This window comes from Castanea sativa, chromosome 11 (genome assembly GCF_040712315.1).
Source record: "Castanea sativa cultivar Marrone di Chiusa Pesio chromosome 11, ASM4071231v1".
In the NCBI taxonomy this organism is placed as follows: domain Eukaryota; kingdom Viridiplantae; phylum Streptophyta; class Magnoliopsida; order Fagales; family Fagaceae; genus Castanea; species Castanea sativa.
The window spans coordinates 65,213,172-65,235,726 of NC_134023.1; the positions used below are offsets into that span (position 1 = coordinate 65,213,172).

General features: G+C 35.1%; 1 protein-coding gene and 1 pseudogene across 2 annotated transcripts; both read right to left on the bottom strand.

Annotated features, from left to right (window-relative positions):
* Positions 1–3,928: 3,928 nt before the first annotated feature.
* On the bottom strand, positions 3,929–9,085 carry LOC142616964 (putative disease resistance protein RGA4; annotated as a pseudogene).
* Positions 9,086–13,880: 4,795 nt separating this feature from the next.
* LOC142617159 (DNA topoisomerase 2) lies at positions 13,881–21,345 on the bottom strand. Of its 2 annotated transcripts, XM_075789882.1 has the most exons (19): positions 20,724–21,345; positions 19,623–19,915; positions 19,464–19,530; positions 19,103–19,373; positions 18,807–19,006; positions 18,500–18,709; positions 18,271–18,384; positions 18,065–18,175; positions 17,798–17,962; positions 17,371–17,712; positions 17,123–17,256; positions 16,654–17,011; positions 16,374–16,560; positions 16,233–16,282; positions 15,696–16,127; positions 15,415–15,604; positions 15,273–15,334; positions 15,074–15,191; positions 13,881–14,688 (listed from the first exon to the last, which is right to left on the bottom strand). In XM_075789882.1, the coding sequence occupies exons 1-19, from the start codon at positions 21,312–21,314 to the stop codon at positions 14,060–14,062; spliced, it is 4,524 nt and encodes a 1,507-aa protein (XP_075645997.1). In that variant the 5' UTR covers positions 21,315–21,345; the 3' UTR covers positions 13,881–14,059. The 2 variants fall into 2 exon arrangements, with proteins under 2 accessions (XP_075645997.1, XP_075645998.1); XM_075789883.1 differs by lacking the exon at positions 20,724–21,345 and having other exon boundaries at positions 19,464–19,532; positions 19,705–19,763.
* Between the last annotated feature and the right edge of the window lie 1,210 nt (positions 21,346–22,555).

Here is a 22,555-nt window from a genome sequence, read left to right on the forward strand (position 1 = left end):
AGACCTCCAAAAATAAAAGCAAATGTATTGTCAAGAATTTTTTTTTTTTTTTTTGGGAGAAGATATTGTCAAGAACCTAATTACCTTTTTTATTTATAAGCCACATCCAAATAATGAGAGCAAAGGAGAAAGCAAGAACAGATAAGACCAATGAGTCATAAGATGGAATTCCTGTGTTTTTCCCCGAACTTGCATCAAAAGCGGACGAAACACTAACTAGAATGTTGGTCCTTAATTAGGGTCCATCTGCACCAAAAGCAAACCAAGTGGAAAGTGTTTACCTGCATTATTGAAGATCTTGTTATGACATTATAATGCGGTATGTATTAAAATAACATTTTTCTACTCAACTAAAGTTGAAATTTTTGAGTGGGTAAGACATGCCATAATTGATAATCCTACAGATAACATAATTTTTTGGTCAAAAAGTAGGAGCTGTCACAACGTTTTGGCTTCTGGCATTATTGTTAGCATTGATTTAAGTTGCACAATAAAATATTAGGTCAGTGACTCTTCCCCTTTCACATGATGAGTTGATCTTATCTATGAATTCCACATTGCAGGGCCATCACTTGACCGAGAGGAGTCTACCTAACAATTACACCGAATCATTTATTTTAGGAAATTTATTAAGGAAAAGACCCAAGGCCACAATCATCACCATCTCCTCCAAACCTAAGACTGTAAACTAGCCAAGCCGAGCCGAGTTGAGCCAAGCCATGTATTAAAAATTCAAGCTTATTGATTTAATTTTATGTCAAACATGTGCCAAGTTCAAGTTCGTTGCCAAACAAAATTGCGTGTTCAATCTTGGTTCATTTACTTTTTGAGCAAGCTTGAGCTTGTTCATAATCTACTCGATTAACTTATTCTTTTCCTAGCTATGACTAAAATGTTTTACTCTTTCACAAATTTATGAATTTTGATCACTAAAAATGAATTGTTCAATTTTATGAATAAACTATAAATAGTAATTTTATATTATATGAACCAATTTACAAACTTATACGATCTAATTTCAAGTTTATATCAATATTTTATTAGACAAGTATACATATAAATAGTATTATATATAATTAATTTTAGCTCTCATGTTCATGAGTTTGTTCACAAACAAATTAGGCGTAAATGCACTTTTAGTCCCTACATTTTGACGTTTTTCTATTCTAGTCCATACATTTTAATTTTACCACTTTTAGTCCCTAATTCAATTAATGCGTTCTATTTTAGTCATTTCCGTCAGTCAACCGATGGAAATAGCTGAGCTGGCTGCTGGAAGAATTAAAATATTATAAAAAATGCCACATCACGATGACACATCAGCATATAAATTTAAAAAATTAATTTATTAATTTTAACTAAATAATAAAATTAAAAACTAAAATTCACAAAATTTAAACAAAATTTAAAAAATCATCAAAAACTCAAACTCTATTCTGAGTCTCAACCAACCCAAACAAAAATTTATCATTAGATCATTTTGACTTTAAGTGTATTTACTTTTCCCTTTCAAAAAACAAAACCTTTCAAAAAAGTGTATATAGAGAGAGCTCTACCAAAAAAAGAGTTTAGAGAGAGAGAGAGAGAGAGAATGAGCAGGTGAGCAACAATGGAAGCATGCATGCATGTGTGTGTAGATTGGCGGTGGCTGAGCATTGTGTTGGTTCGTGGAGGTGGATGGTGGTGGGTCTGTGGGCTGAGCTAGATCGGCAGTGGTTGAGCATTGTAGGGGGTCTGTGGAGGTGGGTGCTGGTGGGTCCGTGGGCTGAGTGTGGTTGGGATCTAGGCTTGATTGTGTTGGTTTGGGTTTGATTATGTTGATCTTGGTTTGTTGTGATTGGTTTCTTGATCTGGGTTTAATTTGGGTTGGTTCGTTAACTAAGTTTATGGGTTTCATTTGCTAAGAATTCGGTGTTTGATTTCCTAATGATCTGGGTTTGAGTTCTTGGGTTGCTGGCTTTGTATTCTTCTGATGGGTTTAAGTTCTTGGCTGCTGGTTTTGAAGGGAAGAATGAACAATGAAGAACATGAATAACAATTTTAATTCATGTAAATTTTAGTTTTTAATTCTGCTTTTAATTTTATTATTTAGTTTAAATTAATAAATTAATTTTTTAAATTTATATGCTAATGTGTCATGGTGATGTGGCATTTTTTTATAATATTTTAATTCTTCCGACAACCAACTCAACTATTTCCGTCGGGTAACTGGCGAAAATGACTAAAATGGAACGCATTAATTGAATTAGGGACTAAAAGTGGTAAAATTAAAATGTAGGGACTAAAATAAATAAACGTTAAAATGTAGGGACTAAAAGTGTATTTACGCCAACAAATTATTATGTTTCAGCTTGGATTGTTTATTAAACAAATGAACATAAACTTTTTCTCGAGCCAGTGAAATCCAAAATGAAAACTAATCTAAATAGCTTATTAAAATCATTGTCAAATTCATCTCCATTCTTCAAACCATTTTTTTTGTATACAGTATAGTGTCTCGTTTATATCTTCCCTAAAACCACCTTCCATCTTCAGAAGCCACATTTCTCCAAAACATCTATTATTGATATGCCCATTTTTTCAATAATCTACATTCACCACTCGCCCATTAAACTCAAGATTGCAACAGCCAAACAATAACACAATTCCATTCTTTCTTGCTCAAGAATCTTCTCCCTTCTGAAATATCCTTGTCTTAAATTGGAACGACTTCATTAATTTGGGACTTTAATTGACTAAATAATCAAATCTTATACCTAATCTAAAATATGATATAAAACTTTGGACCTTTATATATCTAATTTACTCAAAAAAATAATGTATATATTTGGACCATGCACCGTTGGATCACGTTGCAAGGGAGTACATGTGCTAATGGGTCGATCCAAGTAATTTAATGAATGCGCTAATAGGCCTATGGGCCATTGCTTTAAATGATCTGGATCTATAATTATCTCGCTGTTGGTATAAGTATAACCAAAATGCTAGTTGCAGCATTTTCACTTAGAACTAACCGTGGAACGTATTGCAATAACAACAATATCTACTAGGCATATATATAAAAAAACAATACTTAGCTACAAAATTACTTGTAGTGTTTGGCTATAATTTTACTTAATATCTTTTTATTGGAGATAAATTTTGACAAATCTACTATTGGATTATATCTTCTTCTTATATCTTTCATGCTTGCAAAATTTCTAGAAAATTAAAGATCAATAAGGTTTACAATGTATTTTTTGATTTATTTATTTTACTACTATTATTATTATTATTATTATATGAATAAAATATGCTTGAAGTCACATATAACTCTATATAGATATGGGAAAAGAATGAATGGTGAGGTAAATTTTCTCAAAACAATAATCAAATAGTTAAGGTTTAAATTCTATACTGCTTTCATTAGACAAATAAAAGTTTATTTTTAAAAAATTCTTTTTAAATAAGTCGATTCTCCAAGGTAACAAATTTTATACCTCAATTACCATTTTTCTCATAATTAGTTCTCAAATAATTGAACGCATTACCACACACAAATTCATGATAGGACAATTACTGTAAAAATTAAATTTTTTTTAAAAAAAAAGTCCAAAAGCATAGTTTCATTACTATTATATATTATTATAGCTTTAAGCAATGCTATATAATTTTAGTATATTTTTCTATAAAAAAAAATTGGTATATATATATATATATATATATTGAAAAAATATCATGTGACTATAGATATTGAAGACATTCACAATTAGCAAAATGTTTAATTAAATGTCTGCACAGCTTTGTTGTCAACTAAATATACGATTCGCTTAAAATATATAGATTGATGTCAACATGTAATAATCTTTCCATTTCCCTTCAATATCAGTTCAACAAGGATTTTTGGAGAACTTAAACCGTTGGGTTTAAGGTTATGCATTTGCTTCTAATTACTCTTTACATGATTGTTGCTATACTACACACATGTATAAACAACATCCTAGTTGCATTTGTTGCACTTGAACATACCATGAAAACAACAGTAAATACATGCTTACGAAAGATCTTATATGCCTACCAGTCATAACATAAATCATCCACGGACATCTGACATTTTCAATACCAAGAAGGATAGTCTTTAGCAAGGCACATCGATTTTTAGACCAAAATAGTGCCTCTTCTTTGCAAAAAAGGGCTCATTGTTTGTCTCTAGAGCTTGATCTAATCAGCATTTATAATTAATTGGCTCAACTTTATAGCTTTTCTCCTCTATATAGGGCAAACTTTAAGGTGCAAAATTGTGCTTCTTGACCAAATAGAAAAGGGTAAGAAAATTGCAGCTGACAATTAGCAGATATCTAATTACAAAGAAGAAATAGATTTGGGAAATTCACATATTCTTTTTCCTAATATGGGAAGTCATAAATTAAAGAATGAAAATCCTATGAGCATCTAAAAGAGGAAAAAAGAAAAGAGATATTACCAGTGAGTTTGTTGACTTGTTGAGCAATTGCAGCACCCAAAAGGTTTGATCAAGCTCCAAATCATAAGAATAGGTTCATAATCTGAAATTTAATTACCAGGAAATTTAAGTGAAGTAGAAGAAATTGGATTTTTGATGTTTTATCAAGGACTGGGATAAAAGAGTGGCTTAGATAGCTACCTGATATGTAAGTGTGGGACGTGCGCAATCTTTCTCCAATCTTCACCTGCTTCCCTTTCGCATCTTTTCGATAAGATTGGACATCCCCAAATTTCTAGTGTCTGCAAAGAGGTAAGGATACAGATCCACTCTGGTATAGCCAACAAACTTGGACAATGGCCAATCCTGAGGCTTTGCAAAGTGTGGGATGTGCGCAATCTTTCTCCAATCTTCACCTGCTTCCCTTTCACATATTTTCTATAAGATTGGACATCCCCAAATTTCTAGTGTCTGCAAAGAGGTAAGGATACAGATCCACTCTGGTATAGCCAACAAACTTGGACAATGGCCAATCCTGAGGCTTTGCAAAGTGGTGAGATGTTGAATCCCCACCGGTAGAGTGGCCAAATTTGGAAGCTGGATGAACAGTAGGCAGCGAAGGCTTTGAAGGCCATGCCATTCCATCTCATCTCCATCGTTTGTTAAATCAACCTTTTCAGAACCATTAACTGTCAAATTCTGAAGGGCAGTGAGATGTCAAGAGAAAGGGAGAGGACCACAACAATCATATGTCTCTAAATCTTTGAGAGAAATGAGATTGCACATCAACTCCTTGGGCAGAGTTTCCTCCATATGGACCATATCCCAAATTAACATGGACTTCAATTTGGAGAGATGGATGAACGAGGAACCAGCGAGTGTAGAAGAAGAAGAGGTTGATGTTGCTGCTACTTATGTGACATTTTTTTCACGTCTACCGGAAAATCGAGTCTCTAAGACTCGATTTATATCATATAATATTTTAAGCCCACCCTTAACACCTTCTCATTAGAGAAGAAAGAGAGAGAGAGAGAAAAAAAAAAAAAAAAAAAAAAAAAAAACAGACAGTTGAAGATCGAGATCGGAGTGGGTGGCTTCAGATTGGCGTGGGACCATGGGTGGGTGGGTTTCAAGTCGGCGTGGGTGGCTTCAAACCAGCTTGGGTGGCTTCAGCTCAACGTGGACCGTGTGTGGTCGTGGGGCGTGGGTGGCCATCGGTGCTCGCTAGTGCTCATGGCTAGCCGTGGGTCAGGTTCAGATCGCCGTCGAAGATCAAGATCGGAAGGGGTGGCTTCAGATCGGCGTGGGATCATGGGTGGGTGGGTTTCAAGTCAGCGTGGGTGGCTTCAACTCGGCGTGGGTGGCTGTCAGTGGTCGTCGGTGCTCGTGGCTAGCCATGGGTCAAGTTCAAATCGCCATGGGTTGCTGTGGGTTGGAAAGACTGAGTAGAATGGGTTTTCTTGGTGGATTAGTTCTCTGTAACTTTGTTTTTTTTCAAAATTTTTGGTTTAACCTCTCTTATGTGTTTTGCTTGGTAAGTTTTTCTCTCTTTCTTCTCTGATGAGAAGGTGTAAAGGTGTGCTTAAAACAGTATACTTGTTTTGTAAATGTTTATAGATCAAGTCTTAGAAACTCGATTTCTAGGTGGACGCCACGTGGAAAAAGTGTCAACTCAGACCTGATCAGAACATGAAAATCGACCCTTAAAGACTCGATTTTTAGGTCTAAAATCAAGTCTTTTAGACTCGAGATGTTAGTAAAAAATATAGTTTTATAACAGTGCCTACTAATTGTATTGTTTGGGAAACAGGGTTAATTCCCAATTTTGACCCTCTAAAGATGGGAGGAATGAAGAATCAGAAAACTCCCCATTGTTTTTCTCTCTTTGATATGTATTCCAAATCATTCATTTTTTCAAGAGAGAGAGTTTTGAGAGAATGAAACTGATCCAACAATGGAAGATGTTGGCATTTGTTACATACATCTAAGGACAATTTTACGAGATTTGAAAGCGAAGAAATCAACCCAGGGGGTTGGCCGAGTTGGTTGGACTCTCGGTCTTAAGATGCTTGTACAGAGCTCGACTAGGTGTGCTCCCTAGACCACTTTGAAAAGAATTTCTTGGGTCAGCGCTTTACCCCTTCGTAGGCCCACCCGGCGTGAATAATGATTAGTCTCTAGTTGAAAGTTTTGAGGATACACTGTGGAAAACCAAAAAAAAAAAAAAGCGAAGAAATCGTACTTGAAAATTTCACTCCCGCATATCTAATTAAACACAATTCTTGAAGATTTGAAAGTGGGCCGTGTGGGAGCAAGGCTACAAGTGACTCTTGATCATACCCAACGTTGGACTCATCCACGTCATTTTCTTTTATCCACCGTAACTTCAAGCCTTGAAGACGTTGTTTCTCTTTCATATTTGCATCCTTAGATTCTAATGCAGCATCTTTTCCGTGTCTCAATCCTCTAATCATTAGTGTTCCTCTCAACTTGTTTAGCTTGTAAAGTTCCTTCAATCCGCTGTTACGCCTAAAGGCAAAATAAGTATTCTTACTTATCACAAATTGTGATAATGTCCGTAGCTTAATCAATTGCCCCAGTTCACGTGGCATATGAGTCAAATTCGAACATCCATTTATCTCAAGATACATGAGGTTGACTAATTTGTTAATATCTTTAGACAATTCTTTAGTTAGATGACATTCAGTGAGTCTTAGTGTTTGTAAATTATGCAATCTTGTGATGGAATTGGGAAGCATCTTGATGGAATTAGAAGATAGATCGAGATACCTTAAATGCCTCAACTTCCCGATAGAACTTGGAATTGTTTCAATCCTCATTTCATGTAGATTCAACAAGCATATGAACTTAAAACTTGAAACAATTGCATTACAAGTTGACTTATCCAATCGTGTATATGGATCTTGTGATTGGCTTGGAAAATGAAATTTTCTTATCTTTCTTGATTTATATAATGAGACCGGAATTCCCGATGATGAAACAAATGCCCTATCAAATGACACGTGAAGAGTTTTCTCATGAATGTCTTCCTCTTTTGAATAAAAACTGACATTATCAGATGCTACTACTAATTTAGCAAGATCATGCATAAGATCATGTACTTTGAAATTTATTATATTTCCCCACTCATCTTCTTCAACTTCTTGAAAGAATAATCTCCAAAGTAATTCCATAAAATAGTCATGACCAATATCTTCTGGGCATTGGCTTTGGCTTTGGCTTGAAGACGTAATGAACCCTTGTGCCATCCACATTTTAATCAATATTGGTTTAAGAATTCTACTATCATTTGGAAATGAACAACAAGAAGCAAAGCATTGCTTCAAATATGACAGAAGATGATCATAACTCAATTTAAGTGTTGGTAGAATATCATTTTCTTTTTGAGCTACTTTTGAAAGTTCATTGTCCTTAAAAGAAAACCATTCTCTTTTTGGGTTTTTAAAATACAATACACTTCCTAAACTCCTTATGGCAAAAGGGACTCCTTTACACTTTGCAATAATTTCCATTCCAATTTTCTTGATGTCTAAATTCTGTGAATCTTGTCCGTTTGCAAATGCAAACTTCTTAAATAAAGACCAAGACTTTTATTCGTCTAAACCCTCTAACATGTATGGTCGAATAGTTTTTGTAATCTCTGCTACTTTATTAATGCGTGTAGTCACTAATACCCTGCTACCTCTTGCCCCGCCCATTAAAAGAGTTTTTAGTCCAAACGATTTTTCACGATCCTCATTCCATACATTGTCCAACACAAGTGTATATCTCTTTCCATCAATTTCTTTCTTAAGATTATTAATTAATGGGTCCATTTCAAGGTTTTCTAGTTTTTTATTTTTTGCAGACTGTAGGATTTTTTCAACAATTATTTTTACATCAAAGTTATCAGAGAAGAACACCCATAATTTTTGCTCAAAATGTTTCTTGATTTCTTTATCATTGAAAACGAGTTGAGCTAATGTGGTCTTTCCTAATCCTCCGAGACCAACTATCGGAAGGATTGAAACATTCCCTTCAACATTGGGATCCAAAAGAATTCTTATAATCTCTTTCCTATCGTTCTCTCTCCCAATGACTTCTTCATCACGTGCAAAAGAATAAGTTTCTCTCATCCCATAACCCACCACTTGTGTCTCTACACGACGTTCATCTAAGTGGAACCTGGCCCTATCCTTTGCTATGGTATCTAGCCTTTCCCTCATTGCCTTAACCTTATGACCCATTTTAAAACCATATGCAAGTTGGTTCGATTTGGAAAAGAAAATACGTACCTCTTTTGCCTTCTTATTTTGTGTCATTACCTCCCGTCGTAAAGCTTCAGTGGAGATGTCATCCAGCAAGTTGTCTGCATCATAAATGGCATCCTTCAGCCTTTTCAACCACACTTTGACTTGATTGTTGTGCTGCTGCTGCTCCTCAGCATCCAGAAGCACAGCACTGATTGTCAAAACTGTGTCATTGAGCTTTTCAATCTCATCTTTGAGACTCCGCAGTAGTCCAATCTCCTGGATTGCCAGGTTGCCGGTTTTCTCAATGATTCCCTTAGCAACTTCGAAAAGAACTCCTTCCGCCATTTCTTTCTGGGAAATAAATGAATGCTATCTTTGTGAAAAGGGTAGAATTAGAACAATTTCTGTGAGGAGGATGAACTCGACAGAGCAACCAACATATATACTAATTGCTTTTGCGTGCTTGCATTTCATTGATAATAACAACGTACGTATTCTTTGCTTATGAACGATGACAAACAAAATATTCCCCTTCATGTTCACTAGTGTCGGCCTGCAATCATTTTATGTATGTTTGATTCTTTTCTCTGCAAGCAAGAAATGGTCTCCTTCACATTCCCAAAGTGCCAGCTTGTTATGTCTGATTCTTTTCTCTCTCTCAAGTCTCAATCGATTGCTCATTTGTTAAGTCACCTTATGTTACAATTTCACTAAAAATAATTAAATTAAAGAAAAAGTTGATTCCTTCCCGTTAATCAAACCTTTGTGTTCCTTTAAATAAAAACATACTCCAAACTCATGCAGAGCAAAAGCAACCTATAAATTCTCAAGAATCTAATTACAAGGCTTAGAACTTTGTAATTATCAAGTATCTAATAGAGCCTAAGATTTTTATTCTATGTAAGCTTTTTTTATTTCATATGTTTATATTGTTATTTAAATCGCTTTAACATGACAAATTGCATTTCACTCTTCACCATTATGGTTCGTGTAGTAATTCTAAGGACTAGCTAGCTGTCCCCCACATAATTTTGAAACATTTTGTAAGGAAGTATCTTATGGCCCTTGTAATATTATAATTATTATGTGCTATAATATTTGAAGGAATCAACTTCAAGCTTATTATTTCTTCTCCAAAAAAAAATTCAAGTATATTGCATGTCATTTAGAAATAGAGTAAACAAAGATAGTTTTAAGGGTAAATTATAACAATCTCCCTTTAGGTTCCATAGTACGTCCAATTTTTAAAAAATCAACAGTTATTTTCACTACTAAAATATTGCATTTTAAAAAAAGATTTCTATTAATTTATACATATCTCAAGGGAGTGTTATTCATCCACAAACCTCAACAAATTAAGACAAGTATCATTTTGTCCAAAATTTGGGTAAGAATCTTGAAAACGCAATTAACTATAACATTTATATGAACCTTGGAGGAAGAGTGCTATTTCATGAAACATTTTGGAGTATGAATTTGTAAAACCTCAATGAAAGTTGGTGTAATATACCCTTATTATAATTAAAAATATGAATCTATTGCTTGAGTGAATTAAAAGACTATTTAGTCATTTTTATTAATTTAATCTTATACATTTATTTTTGTATTCTTGATTTTATGTTAATAAATTTGTTTTTATTTTTTACTAGACTTTGTTTTATTTGTTACCAAAGCAACTCAATTTGAGCAAGAATGTTATCTCCCAATTTCCAAATCTGTTTTTTATAAATAATATTTACAAAAAATTAATCATAAATTTTTTTACACCGTTACTATGTAGCTCCATTGGAGATATTTTATCAGATTTAATAGTGACAAATTAATTACTTGTTAATTCATTGATATTCTCAAAAATTAATGAGATAACATTAACTACCACCCCCTCACTTTTTTCTTTTTTCTTTTTTTTCTTTTTTGAGAATCACCTCACTTTATTCTTGATTATTCAAAATTCCACACATTCTATCTCTCTAATAAGTAAAGTCATCATCACCTCCTCCTCATCCACATTTCCGAAATTCCACTTGTCATGGGTATGGCATTGAGAGAATAACACAGTGAGCCAGCTAACTAAAGGCTCTTTCCCATTATTTCTGTTTTTTTTTTTTTTTTTTTTTTTGTAAATTTTTAGTGTTTTTTAAATCCATCCATTCCAACGACTATAGCAACAAGGCCATAAACATGGATCCCCACGTTTAGATTCAAAGGGATGATGGTTTGAACCCACACAGTGTCACATGCACAGTATTCCATGCACAGAGTTTTTTTTTTTTTTTTTGTTGAGAAACCACATAGCTAAAATAAATAGAGTTCTTTTAAAATCAACATTTCATTTTAAAATAAATAGTTCAAATTATACTATGTCATTAATTCACTAACTAAAACTTGAAAACAATGATATCACATCAGCTATAAAAATTAATAATAATAAAAAATAAAAAAAAACCGACATGTCATAGACTCATAGTGCTGGTTCCATGTGTGTGTGTATATATATATATTACATAAGATAGGTTCAAGTTACACCGTTAATTGATGTAGCTTCATTGGAAATATTGTATAAGATTTAATAGTGAAAAAAACACTACTCAAAATTAATGAGATAACATTAACTACCACCTCCTTACTTTATTCTTGATTTTTCAAAATTCCACACGTTCTATCTCTCTAATACATAAAGTTATCACCTCCTCCTCATCCTCATTTTCGAAATTCCACTTTTCATGGGCATAGTAGTGAGAGAATTATACTGTGAGCTAGCTAACTAAGGCTCTTTCCCACTATTTCTGGTTTTTTCCTCTTGTAAATTTTTAGTGTTTTTTAAATCCATCCATTCCAACAACTATAGCAACAAGAAGGCCATAAACATGTAGGAAACTGCTACAAAGCATAGATCCCCAATTTAGATTCAAAGTGATGATGGTTTGAACCCCCACACACAGTGCCACATGCATAGGATGCCATTTGAGAGGGGAGTGATATTTCCCAAGGTCACGTTCAAATCTAGTGCTCATTTCATACATGCAACATTGGTGAACTACAATATTATTAGCTCTAAACCTTTTACATTAACAAACCATGTTAGAAGACAAGGTATTTGAGTAAATGGTATAAGAAGTCTAGAAAAATCTTTTCTCACTTTTATATCAAGTAATTATTAGATATTTTTAAAGTCCAACTACTTAAGTACATGATATTTGATATAAATAAAAAGCAAACTCAAACAAAATTTAACTACAAAATTGGATATAGCTTAAGGTTACAATCTTACTCAATAAAATAAATACTTTTACAAATAATTTGAAAATTTAACTGTTAAATTGTATTGTCTTTATACTCTTAATATACACGGCAAATTTTGTGTCAATTGAATATTATTTACTATATGATCTATAAGTTTACATTTTATACATAATTTTAAACTACAAAAACTTGTAATTTAAATTTTAAACAATTTATTGATGACATAGATATTTATTTTTATTTTTTTAGATATTTTGCAAACATAGAGGATATAAGAAGAAGATGTAATCCAATAGTGTATTTGTCAAAATTGATTTCCCATAAAAATATATTAAATAAGATTGTAGCCTTAAGCTAAAACTACAACTACTTTTATAATTAAACTTTATCCAAAGTAAAATAATAATATACTACATCCTCTTACGTTAATAGTAAATTTCACGCTCATGCTTTATAAATCAAGAATTTTAAAATATTATTCTCAATAATTTGACACACTCAAAACCCAAAAGTTCGACACACTCTTTTTGATGGAGCGCAAGGAAATCCTCTTTAGACTTCTTAAATCCTCTTTCCATCCCATTTAGACAATAAATTAGAATTAATAAGTGACACTTGGGAAACCAACTCACACCGGGAAATGCTATATATCTCTTCATGTTCAATTATTTGGCACATCTATTTCTTTTGAAAATATTCCACTTATTTAAATTGCAGACATTTTAATTTGTAATATATTAGTAAAAGCACTTGCAGCAGTGGAGCTAAATAGTTATATAGTTATTTTAGCTCCACCAAAACACAAAAAATCCCCCTGAGTAGAGGTATAGCTAAAATTTTTAGCTTAATTGCTACCGTGCAAATGCATACATACATGAGCACGGTAGTTGAGAGCTATAAAACAAATTAATTTTTTATTCAACTTTCTGATTAAAATAATATAGACTGTTTTTTTCTTTTTATTCTTTTATTCACGCCTCTCTCTCTCACAGTCACTCTCATCTTCTCCATCTAAAGCTCTCAACTCTCTCAAGCTCACTCTCTCAAGCTCACCGTCGTCGGCCCTTGTCATCTTCAACGTCACCGACCCACCAGCTGAGACACACCGCCGATCAACCCTCTCAGCCTCAAACCCACGCCGTCCCAATGTCTCAAACTCTCTCAACGTCACCGACCCACTCTCTCAAACTCTCACCTCTGTTTCACCGCCATCCCAAGCCGCCGGTCAACTCAGACCCACGCCGCCGATCCGTCTGAGTTTGATCTGGGTTTTTGTTTGGGTTGATCACTGTGGCTTTTGTCATCTTCAACGTGGATGATCTAGTGGGCTTTTGGTTGGGTAGATTATAGCGGGTTTTTTTTTTTTTTTTAGTTGTCGGTGGTGGATCATGGTGGTTCTGGGTTTTGATGGTGCTATGGGTGATCGCCGCCATCCGCCTTAGACCCACGCCGCCAATCCGTTTGAGTTTGATCTGGGTTTTGGGTTGGGTTGATCACTTTGGCTTTTGTCAATTGTGGATGATCTAGTGGGTTTTTGATTGGGTAGATTATAGTGGGTTTTTTTTTTTTTGATTGGTTGTCGATGGTGGATCATGGTGGTTCTGGGTTTTGATGGTGCTATGAATGATGTGAACTAGTGGTGATCATGGTGGTTCTGATGGTTGCTATGAGTTGTGGATGATTACCATTGTACTGTGGGTTATAGGGAAATTAATTTTTATCGGGTATTATATATTATTTTATTGCATTGGTTATATTATTTTATTGTAATATTTATATTATTTTATTAGAATAAAAATTAAAACAGATTCATTACTGTATCATGTTCAAGTAAAATAAATAAAGTAAGGTAAAATAGATAAAATAATTTTTTGTGGAACTTAAAAACTAAATTTTTATCTCCACTGTTGGGATGCTCTAAGTTGAAGTAGAATTGCAGTGAAGGAGAAAGAACATCCTTGCCCCATAACAAATCACAATAGACTAAGATCATTGCCAGGAAATGCAGTTTAGCAAATTATCCAAGTCACAACTAAGAGTAATGGAGTACGTTATAAGGGGAATGAGATTAAGTTCCCATTTCAAGAATTCCAACAGTCACTTTCTCAACAGAACTACTACTCTATTCATCTTCACTTTCATCAGTCACTTCATCAAATTCAGAATCCTCAGTGGCATGTTCACTTTCAGAGTCACTCAACACATACCTTGTCTGCGCACGGTTCACCCTTTGAGGTCTTGCTCTTGCTGGTGCAACTTCAATAGTTTCTTCAGTACTGGCAGAAGTAGAAGCAGAACCCAAATTTTCTTCATTTTCCGTCATTTCATTTACCTTACGAACCCCTCCCAACACAGAACCACTTTTCTTGTTGAATGGAGATGCCCTCATCTTTCTCACTTTCTTCTCTGGAGAAATCCCAGAATTTTCAGCAGGCTTTAACATGTCCGTTAACAGCTTCTGGCCCAATGTCTGAGGCTGCTGCTTATTGGCTGCACCTCTCTTCTTTGCCGCTGCAGGGGCCTTACCTGCCTTAGCATTTGCAGCCGGTTTTCTCCCGCCCTTTTTCCCGGCTTCTGGAGCAGCTACAACTTCTATCTCACTATCTTCATCATCATCATCAATTTCATTAATATCATCATCATCAGATATCTCTGAAACAGTTGCCAAGGGCTTCTTCTTCTGTGCAGCAGCAGCCCTTTTGCTAGGTTCTTTCTTCTTGGCTGTTACTTTGGGCACTTCAGTCTCCATGGCTGTCGGGCATAAAAACAAAGAGAAATTTACCTCACAAATGCTTACAGAAAAAACACTCCAACACATTCCTAATGATCACAGTAAAAGATCATGGAAAAATTCACAAGAAACTAATTATTAGTTCTGCTGAATCTCAAGTGGAAATTTTAGTTGGTGCTTGTAACATGGAAAATTTTTATCTATGTACATTACAGTAATTTGTTCTCTTATAATTGATTTTATGAAGAAGAATAATAGAAACACAATTTCTCACACAAGATCATATATTATCCGGTTTGCAAACAATATCCCCATATCATCCACTGTAATTTTTCTTACATTTCAGCTGAGTTGTGTAAAGATCATAATAAATAGTCTAATGAAATATAATAATATAGCATTTACCGGCTGATTGATCAGGAGATGAGTCGAGGTTATAGGCAGCAAGTCGTTCTTTAAGCTCAAGTACATCATCGTCTTCGTTGTCATCATCATCATTCAAGACTAAAGTTTGCTTTTTCGGCTGAAAAGAAAAGGTAATATCAACATGAGTTCTAGAGAAATCCTTTACAAGGAAAAATAGAACATAGGAACAGAAACAGACCTTAGCAGGAGCTTTCCTAGAGCCTGCTCTGCCTTTGGGTTTTGCTACCTCAGGAGCTTTCTCTGGTAAATCAAGCAGATGTAAACCAAAAGTCAAATAAAAACTAATACATATAATAAACATAAAATTGTTTGACACTTACCAATTTCCATTGCAGCCATAGATGACGAGACAGCTTCTGTAACAGATTCTGCATTATTTGCCTTCTTATTATTGTTCTTCCGTGGGTTCTTGGGTGCTTGTCTAGTAGACTTCATAGCAGCTTCACCCCTTGCTTTGCCTCTCATTTTCTTTCTTAACTCCTCTGACTGAGCATCACTTTTCTCAAGCTCCTAAATGACATAAAACTAAAAACAGTCAAGAAACAGAAAGACACAAAAATAAACAAATCATCACAAGGAATTGTCAATTTTTCAGTCATACATCAAGTTGCCCCTCCAAAGCATCAAGATCTTTCCTCCAAAAGGACTTTGGAGTTTCCTTTCTCAAATCATCAACCTCCTTATTGAGCTTATCCCTTTCAGAGCATAGCTCCTGAACCTTCTCAATGGTCAAGCTTCCAATTGCCATGGCCAGTAGATACTCATAATCACTGATCTGTACCCCATTACTACTGCTGTCAGCAGGAGATTTGACTTCTGTTTCTTCTGCATCATCAGTTGCACCAGCAACTTCTGGCTCAACAGCTTTAGTTTTCTTTGGAAAAGGAGTGAAACCTTTTGTTTGCAGCTCAACAAACAGATCAGCTCTCTTCCTATTACTTACAATGATCTCTCCCTTCACAACTGCAAGGATAAACCTAACCTTGTTTTCCAACTTCAACAACTCCATTTCACGTTTGTTCAGTAGAAATTTCTGCACAAAATACAAAAATTGCAATTAATAATTGTTTCCCTAAGAAATGGCTGAAATTATTGAGTATCAGTTCTACTCTTTTGCTATGTGCATAAGTGAGCTCACCTTTCTTTTCTCATAAAATTCAAGTCTTAAGTGAAAAAAATCTTCAAGAACTGCAGGGGGGAAAATCACAAACAGTAAGTGTGTTATCGTGGAAATTATATTGGAAAATCAATGTAAAGAACTCCAATTTCTCTCACATACTTTGCTCCGGGTTGTCATACTTCTTAATCACGCCTCTTGGGTCAAATAAGTGCATATTAGTTGTGCTGATTGTAGTGGTTAGTTTAAATTTCTTCAGCAAACCCTCTTGAGTGACCCTAATCAAGTTCTCAGGGGTCAAGAAGACGTCAAATTCTACTGTTACGTCATCACAATTCATATCAAAATCCTGCAGCCAGCATTATTTTTCATGAGAAACTAGGTACAATCTAATTCACATTGTGGTGGATAACATAATTCTCAAGGACTTGAGCAACTTTACCTCAATGAAGGGATCTTTGCATTCTTTATTACTAGAAGAAACAGATTCCAGGAATTCCTTGTAATCTTGTGTCCATCTACGGATTGGTAGCTCTGTTATCCTTAGTGTCGTCTCATTGACTTCCTCTATAGTTCCACAAATAGTGTAGCTATTCCCTCCTTCCTTTGCAGCAGTTTTCTCAATAGTTCCTTTAAACCATTTATACCATGGATCCATAGGCTCCATAGCATCACCATTCAACAAGCGCCTAACATTTGCTATTATGTCTCTTGGGTTGTAATTAGGAACATAAGAGCTCCAACCAGTCCCAATTCCTTCACTACCATTGACAAGAACCGTTGGTATAATTGGCATGTACCTAAAATAACCAAAAAATTGAAGTATAAGCCTTATTTATATATAGGAGTTCTTCATACAAAATGCTAAAATCCCTTCTACCAAATAGATAGAAGAATGGGGAAAAGGATACCAAATTGGTTCAATTGATTGCCCATCTTCATTCAAGTAGTCAAGAAGGTCATCATCATCCTTATGGAACAGAAACCGCGTGATTGGAGAAAGCCGTGTATAGACATACCTAGCACTAGCATGATCTTTTCCTCCCTGAAATCGAACAGATCATTTGTGAATTCAAAATGTGATAATAAGATTAGAACTAAAAACCCATACTGAACTAGATTCAGCTTTAAAGAGTGACACGAGGCATGTTCATCTCACATAATTACGAGTGCCAAATTGGCCATTTGGTTGAAGCAGGTTAATGTTGTTGGAGCCCACATAGTCTTGTGCCATTCCGATGATGGTACTCGCAAGACTCTGCTCACCATGATGATAAGCTGAATGCTCAGACACATAACCAGAAAACTGGGCAACTTTTGCTTCCTTGACAAAGTTCCTCTTGAAAGAGCAGAAAAGAATTTTCCTTTGGCCAGGCTTCAGGCCATCAACCATGGAGGGAATAGACCTCTGAAGATCTGCCATTGAAAACAATATAAGCTCCTTGTTGACAAAGTCACTGTATTTTATGAGCTTGCCCGTCTGATCAAGGTGAGTACCAGGCTGCACATTCAGAAGGTGTTATATTAGATATATATTCATTCACTTTCTCTAAAAACACAAGAAGAAAGCATGGCAAAACTTTGACCTCAAACTGCCTAAGCCAACTCTTCCTCTCTTCTATCTTCTTCTTACTAAATGCCAGCTCAATGGCCTCCCCATCCTGTTCATCTTCCCAAATAAAATCTTTCCTGTGTTTCTCAAGATCTGCAAAGTACTCTCTTCCTTCCTTTGATGTGCTTGTTCCCAACCCCTAAAAAGTCACAAACAAATCAATATGCAAAAGACAGAAAACAGATAATAAAATAAAAGGTTCTGTAAATGGTTCACGTGTAACAAGTTTAACAATGCAAACCTTATAGTACTTGATAGACCACCCACTTGCATTGCCCGTCAAATTGTGCTTCCATGACTCGTACTCAGGCATGGTATAAAATGATAATTGTGTCCCATTTTTGTGAGTTGCCTGCAAAGATGATAAATGATCATTTTCACTCAAGAAACATTCCACTTATATTAAAGTTGTGCTAATATTTGAACTAGTTAATTGAAAATACCAACCTTCACAATAGGAGTGATAAACTCAATTAAGAAAGATGGAACTTTTAACAGTGATGGCCAATACGAATGAATAAAATTGATCAACAGCCCTTTGATGTGGGAACCATCATGATCCTGTACAAGAATTATAGTTAAAATTTTATAATTGTTGAAGGCTGTCAGTGTGCCTTGTAGAGAGAATTGTAAGCATAAAACAAGAACAAAACAATAAGAGAAACTTAAGGCGCACCTGATCAGTCATTATCATCAAATGACCATATCTCAAAGATTTTACATTGGCGTATTCTTTATGCTGCTGAAGTCCAAGAATCTGCTTTATGTACCCAATTTCTTTATTCTCAGTGAGCTGTTTAGCAGTGGCTTCCCTCACATTGAGCAATTTACCTCTCAATGGGAACACACCATAGTAATCTCGACCCACAGCAGCAAGCCCGGCCAACTGTATTAAAATGAATAACATCAAAAATCATACAAGTGATACCCAATAGAGCTAACTTTAATGCTAAAATACTCTGCACAATGACACAACAACTTACTGCAAGAGCCTTAGCCGAATCTCCTTCAGTTAAAATCAAGGTACATTTATCAGATTCCTTCCCTCCGGCTTTGTTAGCATCATCTAGTTTTTCAATACCATGAATCTTCTCTGTCTTTGTTCCATCACTTTTCTTAAGATCTTTACTCTGCTTGAAATTTGCCCATGATAGGAGACTGTCTACAATTCCAGACTTTGAGACTGCAAAAACAAGTGGTTCACAAGAATCACTTTCCAGTATTTCAATGGTAACATGCTAGTGTCTACAATGATGAAAAAAAATAAAGTGAAACGAACCATTCTTCAGAAAATCTTGTGAAAGCTCACACTTGGACCCAAAACTGCTTTGACGAAGTGTCAGAGTTTCTTTAGTTTGGGAATCAAAAGCAGGGTTGTCAATAAGAGCATTGACAAAAACCCACAAGTAGTTCTTCACGTTATGGGCTTTGATATTGGCATTCTTGTTTTTCTTATTTACAAAATTCATTATATGGTTTGTAATTTGATTAGTGATATAATCAACATGAGTTCCACCCTTGGTTGTGGCAATCGAATTCACAAAGCTGACCTGGTTAAAAAACAAAAAAACCATTTAAGTCTCACACAATTGCAATTCCAATTGACTCATTATTCCCAATGCTTCAAAAGACCTAGGTACCTGTTGAAACTGCCCGTCACTAAGACTCACGCATATCTCCCACCTATCATTAACTTTCACATGATAGCTGAGGAAACAAATGATTCTAGTAAGCAATTATTACTATGAAGGGGAAAAATACAAAAAAAATAGAAACATTCAGAGTTTCATAGAAAGAACCTTGAAGGTTTCTCAGGTTTAGATTTAGCAGCAGAATCTAAGTAGAGATTAACATAATCAGTAAATGATTTTACGGGGATCCGAGTTCCATTCAGTTCAACCTTCACAGACTTCCCAAGGCACCCAGCCAAGTCAAATACCCGCTTTTTCATCAGCGCAACCACATCGTCCTCAAGATGAGTCATGTTAAATTTTGCCAAGTCGGGCTTAAATGAAACCTTAGTCCAGTTCTCACTCTCTTTGCACTTTGAAATGACTGGCTCAGATTTCGTTCCCATGTTGTTGGAAAATACCTTCAGAGCACCAAAACCATTTCACTGAATTAGCACATTGATGAAATGCAAATGCTATGTTTTTCAAAGGAATAAGACTTAATCTAGAACTACATTAAACAATAAATTTCAGTGACCAATATTATGTCTCCACAAAGTGAACAGAACTCTGAACCACATTAGGCAATAAAACACCCACAAATCTATGAACTATTAACATTTTAATTATAACATAATCACTAAAATAACCCATGAAACCCAGAACCTTGTGCATATGCATCTAGACAAGAACCCTTCTATAACTACACAACAGAAATACTTTTGTACAGTTTTTTTTTTCTTTTTATTTGATAAATAAGCCAAGACTAGAATGAAAAAACAGGATCAGAATTCTCACTGTAATAAACAATAACTGAAATTCACAGATATCCAAAGACCATTCATTCATAAACATATTAAATCCTAAATTCCCAGTTGAACCAAAAGACTGATTGAAAAAACAAAGTAGGTTAATCAAAAATTGGCCCACATCACATAACCTAAAATTGTATCAGTTCCAAGAATGAATCAAAGAAAACCCACTAAACAAACCAAAACCCTAACTAAATCCATCACGCGCCCGAAAACTCAATCCAACAAATCAAACACCATGAATCCTCCTCACAAACTAGCTACAGAGATATTGCACCAAATCTAAACCTACAGAAACCCTAAAAAAAAAAAAAGTCAAAACACATCACTTTCTTGTTCAAATCAAACCAAAAACTCATTTCCAAGGAATCCAAAAACCCTAAAACCTCTCAAGAAACACAATCAAATCAAACCAAACCTGCTTGTACTTCTTCAGTCGCTTCCCATCAGCGGTCTCGATAACAAACTCGGTCGAGAAGATGTTCGTGAGCTTCGCACCATAGCCATTCCTCCCACCAGTGGTCTTCTTCACAGTATCGTCGTAATTGCTACTCGTCAACAAGTGCCCGAAAATCAACTCCGGCACGTACACCTTCTCCTCCTGGTGAATCTCCACAGGCACTCCATCTCCATTGTTCTGCACGCTGATCCGGTTCTCCTCCACGTCGATCACCACCTTCAGCGAGTCCATCTTCGGGTCCCGCTGCTTGTTATCCGCCGCATTGACCAAGATCTCGTCGAAAATCTTGTACAGTCCCGGGACGAAGGTGACCGGCCTGTGAACCATGCCGCGGTCGGGCTCGTAAACCCAGAGCGACTGCGTGTGCTTCTCTATGGAGCCGATGTATGTGTCGGGCCGAAGAAGGATGTGCTCGAGTTGTGACTTCTTTTGGTACATTTCTTCAATGGTTTTTCCATTTTTGGTGGCGGCCGCCGCTTCGACGGGTGGTGTGGGGTCCACATTTGCGGCGGCCGAGGGTTGTAAGGGGCGTTTTTTCTCGACTACCATGGTTGTTGTTGGAGAGAGAAATGAGTTTTTGGGGTTTTAGAGAGAGAGAGAGAGAGATTGGGATTTATAGGGAGATTCCAACGGTCGAGAAAGGGAGTGTGGGATTTTTTTTTTTGGAATTTGAATTTGAATTTGAGGGAGTTTGGGCGGGGTTTTGAAATTGTGGAGATTGAATGGATGGGATTCAAGGAGAGGGATCGGACGGTTGTGGTTAGATTTTGGGAGGTCACGTGAGGGATCTGGACATTTTTTGCAATTAGCTTTTTATACATTTTTTTGTTTCAAATATAGAGAGAGATATACATGACATATTGCCATATATTTGTTTGGTCATGTTCATGCAATTCTTTTTATTAGGCCATTTTTGTTAAATAGTAATCATTTTTAATATTAATAAATAAAAAATTCAAAATAATAATGTTTTTGAAGTTATTTGGTAAATTAACTTTTTCGGATACAACAATCTATGTTAAAAAATATCATGTTTGAAAAGATGAGCTCCATGTTTTGATACAATATTTTTTCAATAATTTTAAAATATTGTTATTTTGAGTTTTGACCACACCAAAAAAAAAAAAAACAGTTTTAATATTATTTAGTGAAATTGGTATTCTTTATTGTATTACTTTTTGTTTTTAGTTAAATAGATTAAATGCTATTTGCATAGCTCCAAATACTAAAAACTTGCTCCATCAATAGTGTTATATCTAAAAATATTTGGCAACTAGCTATAGTGAACATCTACATTAGTGGAGTTATAAATTTACAACACTCAATATCAATGATTTTATTTTATATTTCAACACAATAAAATAATATATTTACTACAATAAACAACAACCACCTCCACCACCAACACAATAAAATAACATAATTTTTTAATAAAATATTATTATTTGTTTTACCTTCTTATTAAATTTGGCTTTCCCTCCACCATTGCCGCATAAATTTTATCTTTAGTAGTGCTAAAAATAGCAATATAGCTTTTTAGCACCACTAATACTGACTGTAGCTAATTGTTATAATTTTTTTATTCAATTTTATTTTTTCATTCTGCCTTCTCTCCTTTCTCGCCAACAGCACAACCCACTCATATTCTCTCCTCTCACACTATGAAATTGAAAGTAGTGTAGATAAACTGATAAAGGCATATGAGTAACTATTAGAAGTTTTGATTCAGTTTCATTCTCCTTGCTTTCATCTCAATCTCTCTCTTCTCATCGTTGTCATGGTCCGCAATC

Bases quoted from the DNA above. Each gene is read 5' to 3' on its own strand.
- LOC142617159 (XM_075789882.1), bottom strand. From the start codon at position 21,314: ATGGTAGTCGAGAAAAAACGCCCCTTACAACCCTCGGCCGCCGCAAAT. The intron at 19,531-19,622 runs GTTCTTTCTATG...TTGTTTCCTCAG, and splicing joins AAACCTGAGAAACCTTCAAG to CTATCATGTGAAAGTTAATG. The intron at 17,012-17,122 runs GTATCCTTTTCC...TGGTTATTTTAG, and splicing joins CAATCAATTGAACCAATTTG to GTACATGCCAATTATACCAA.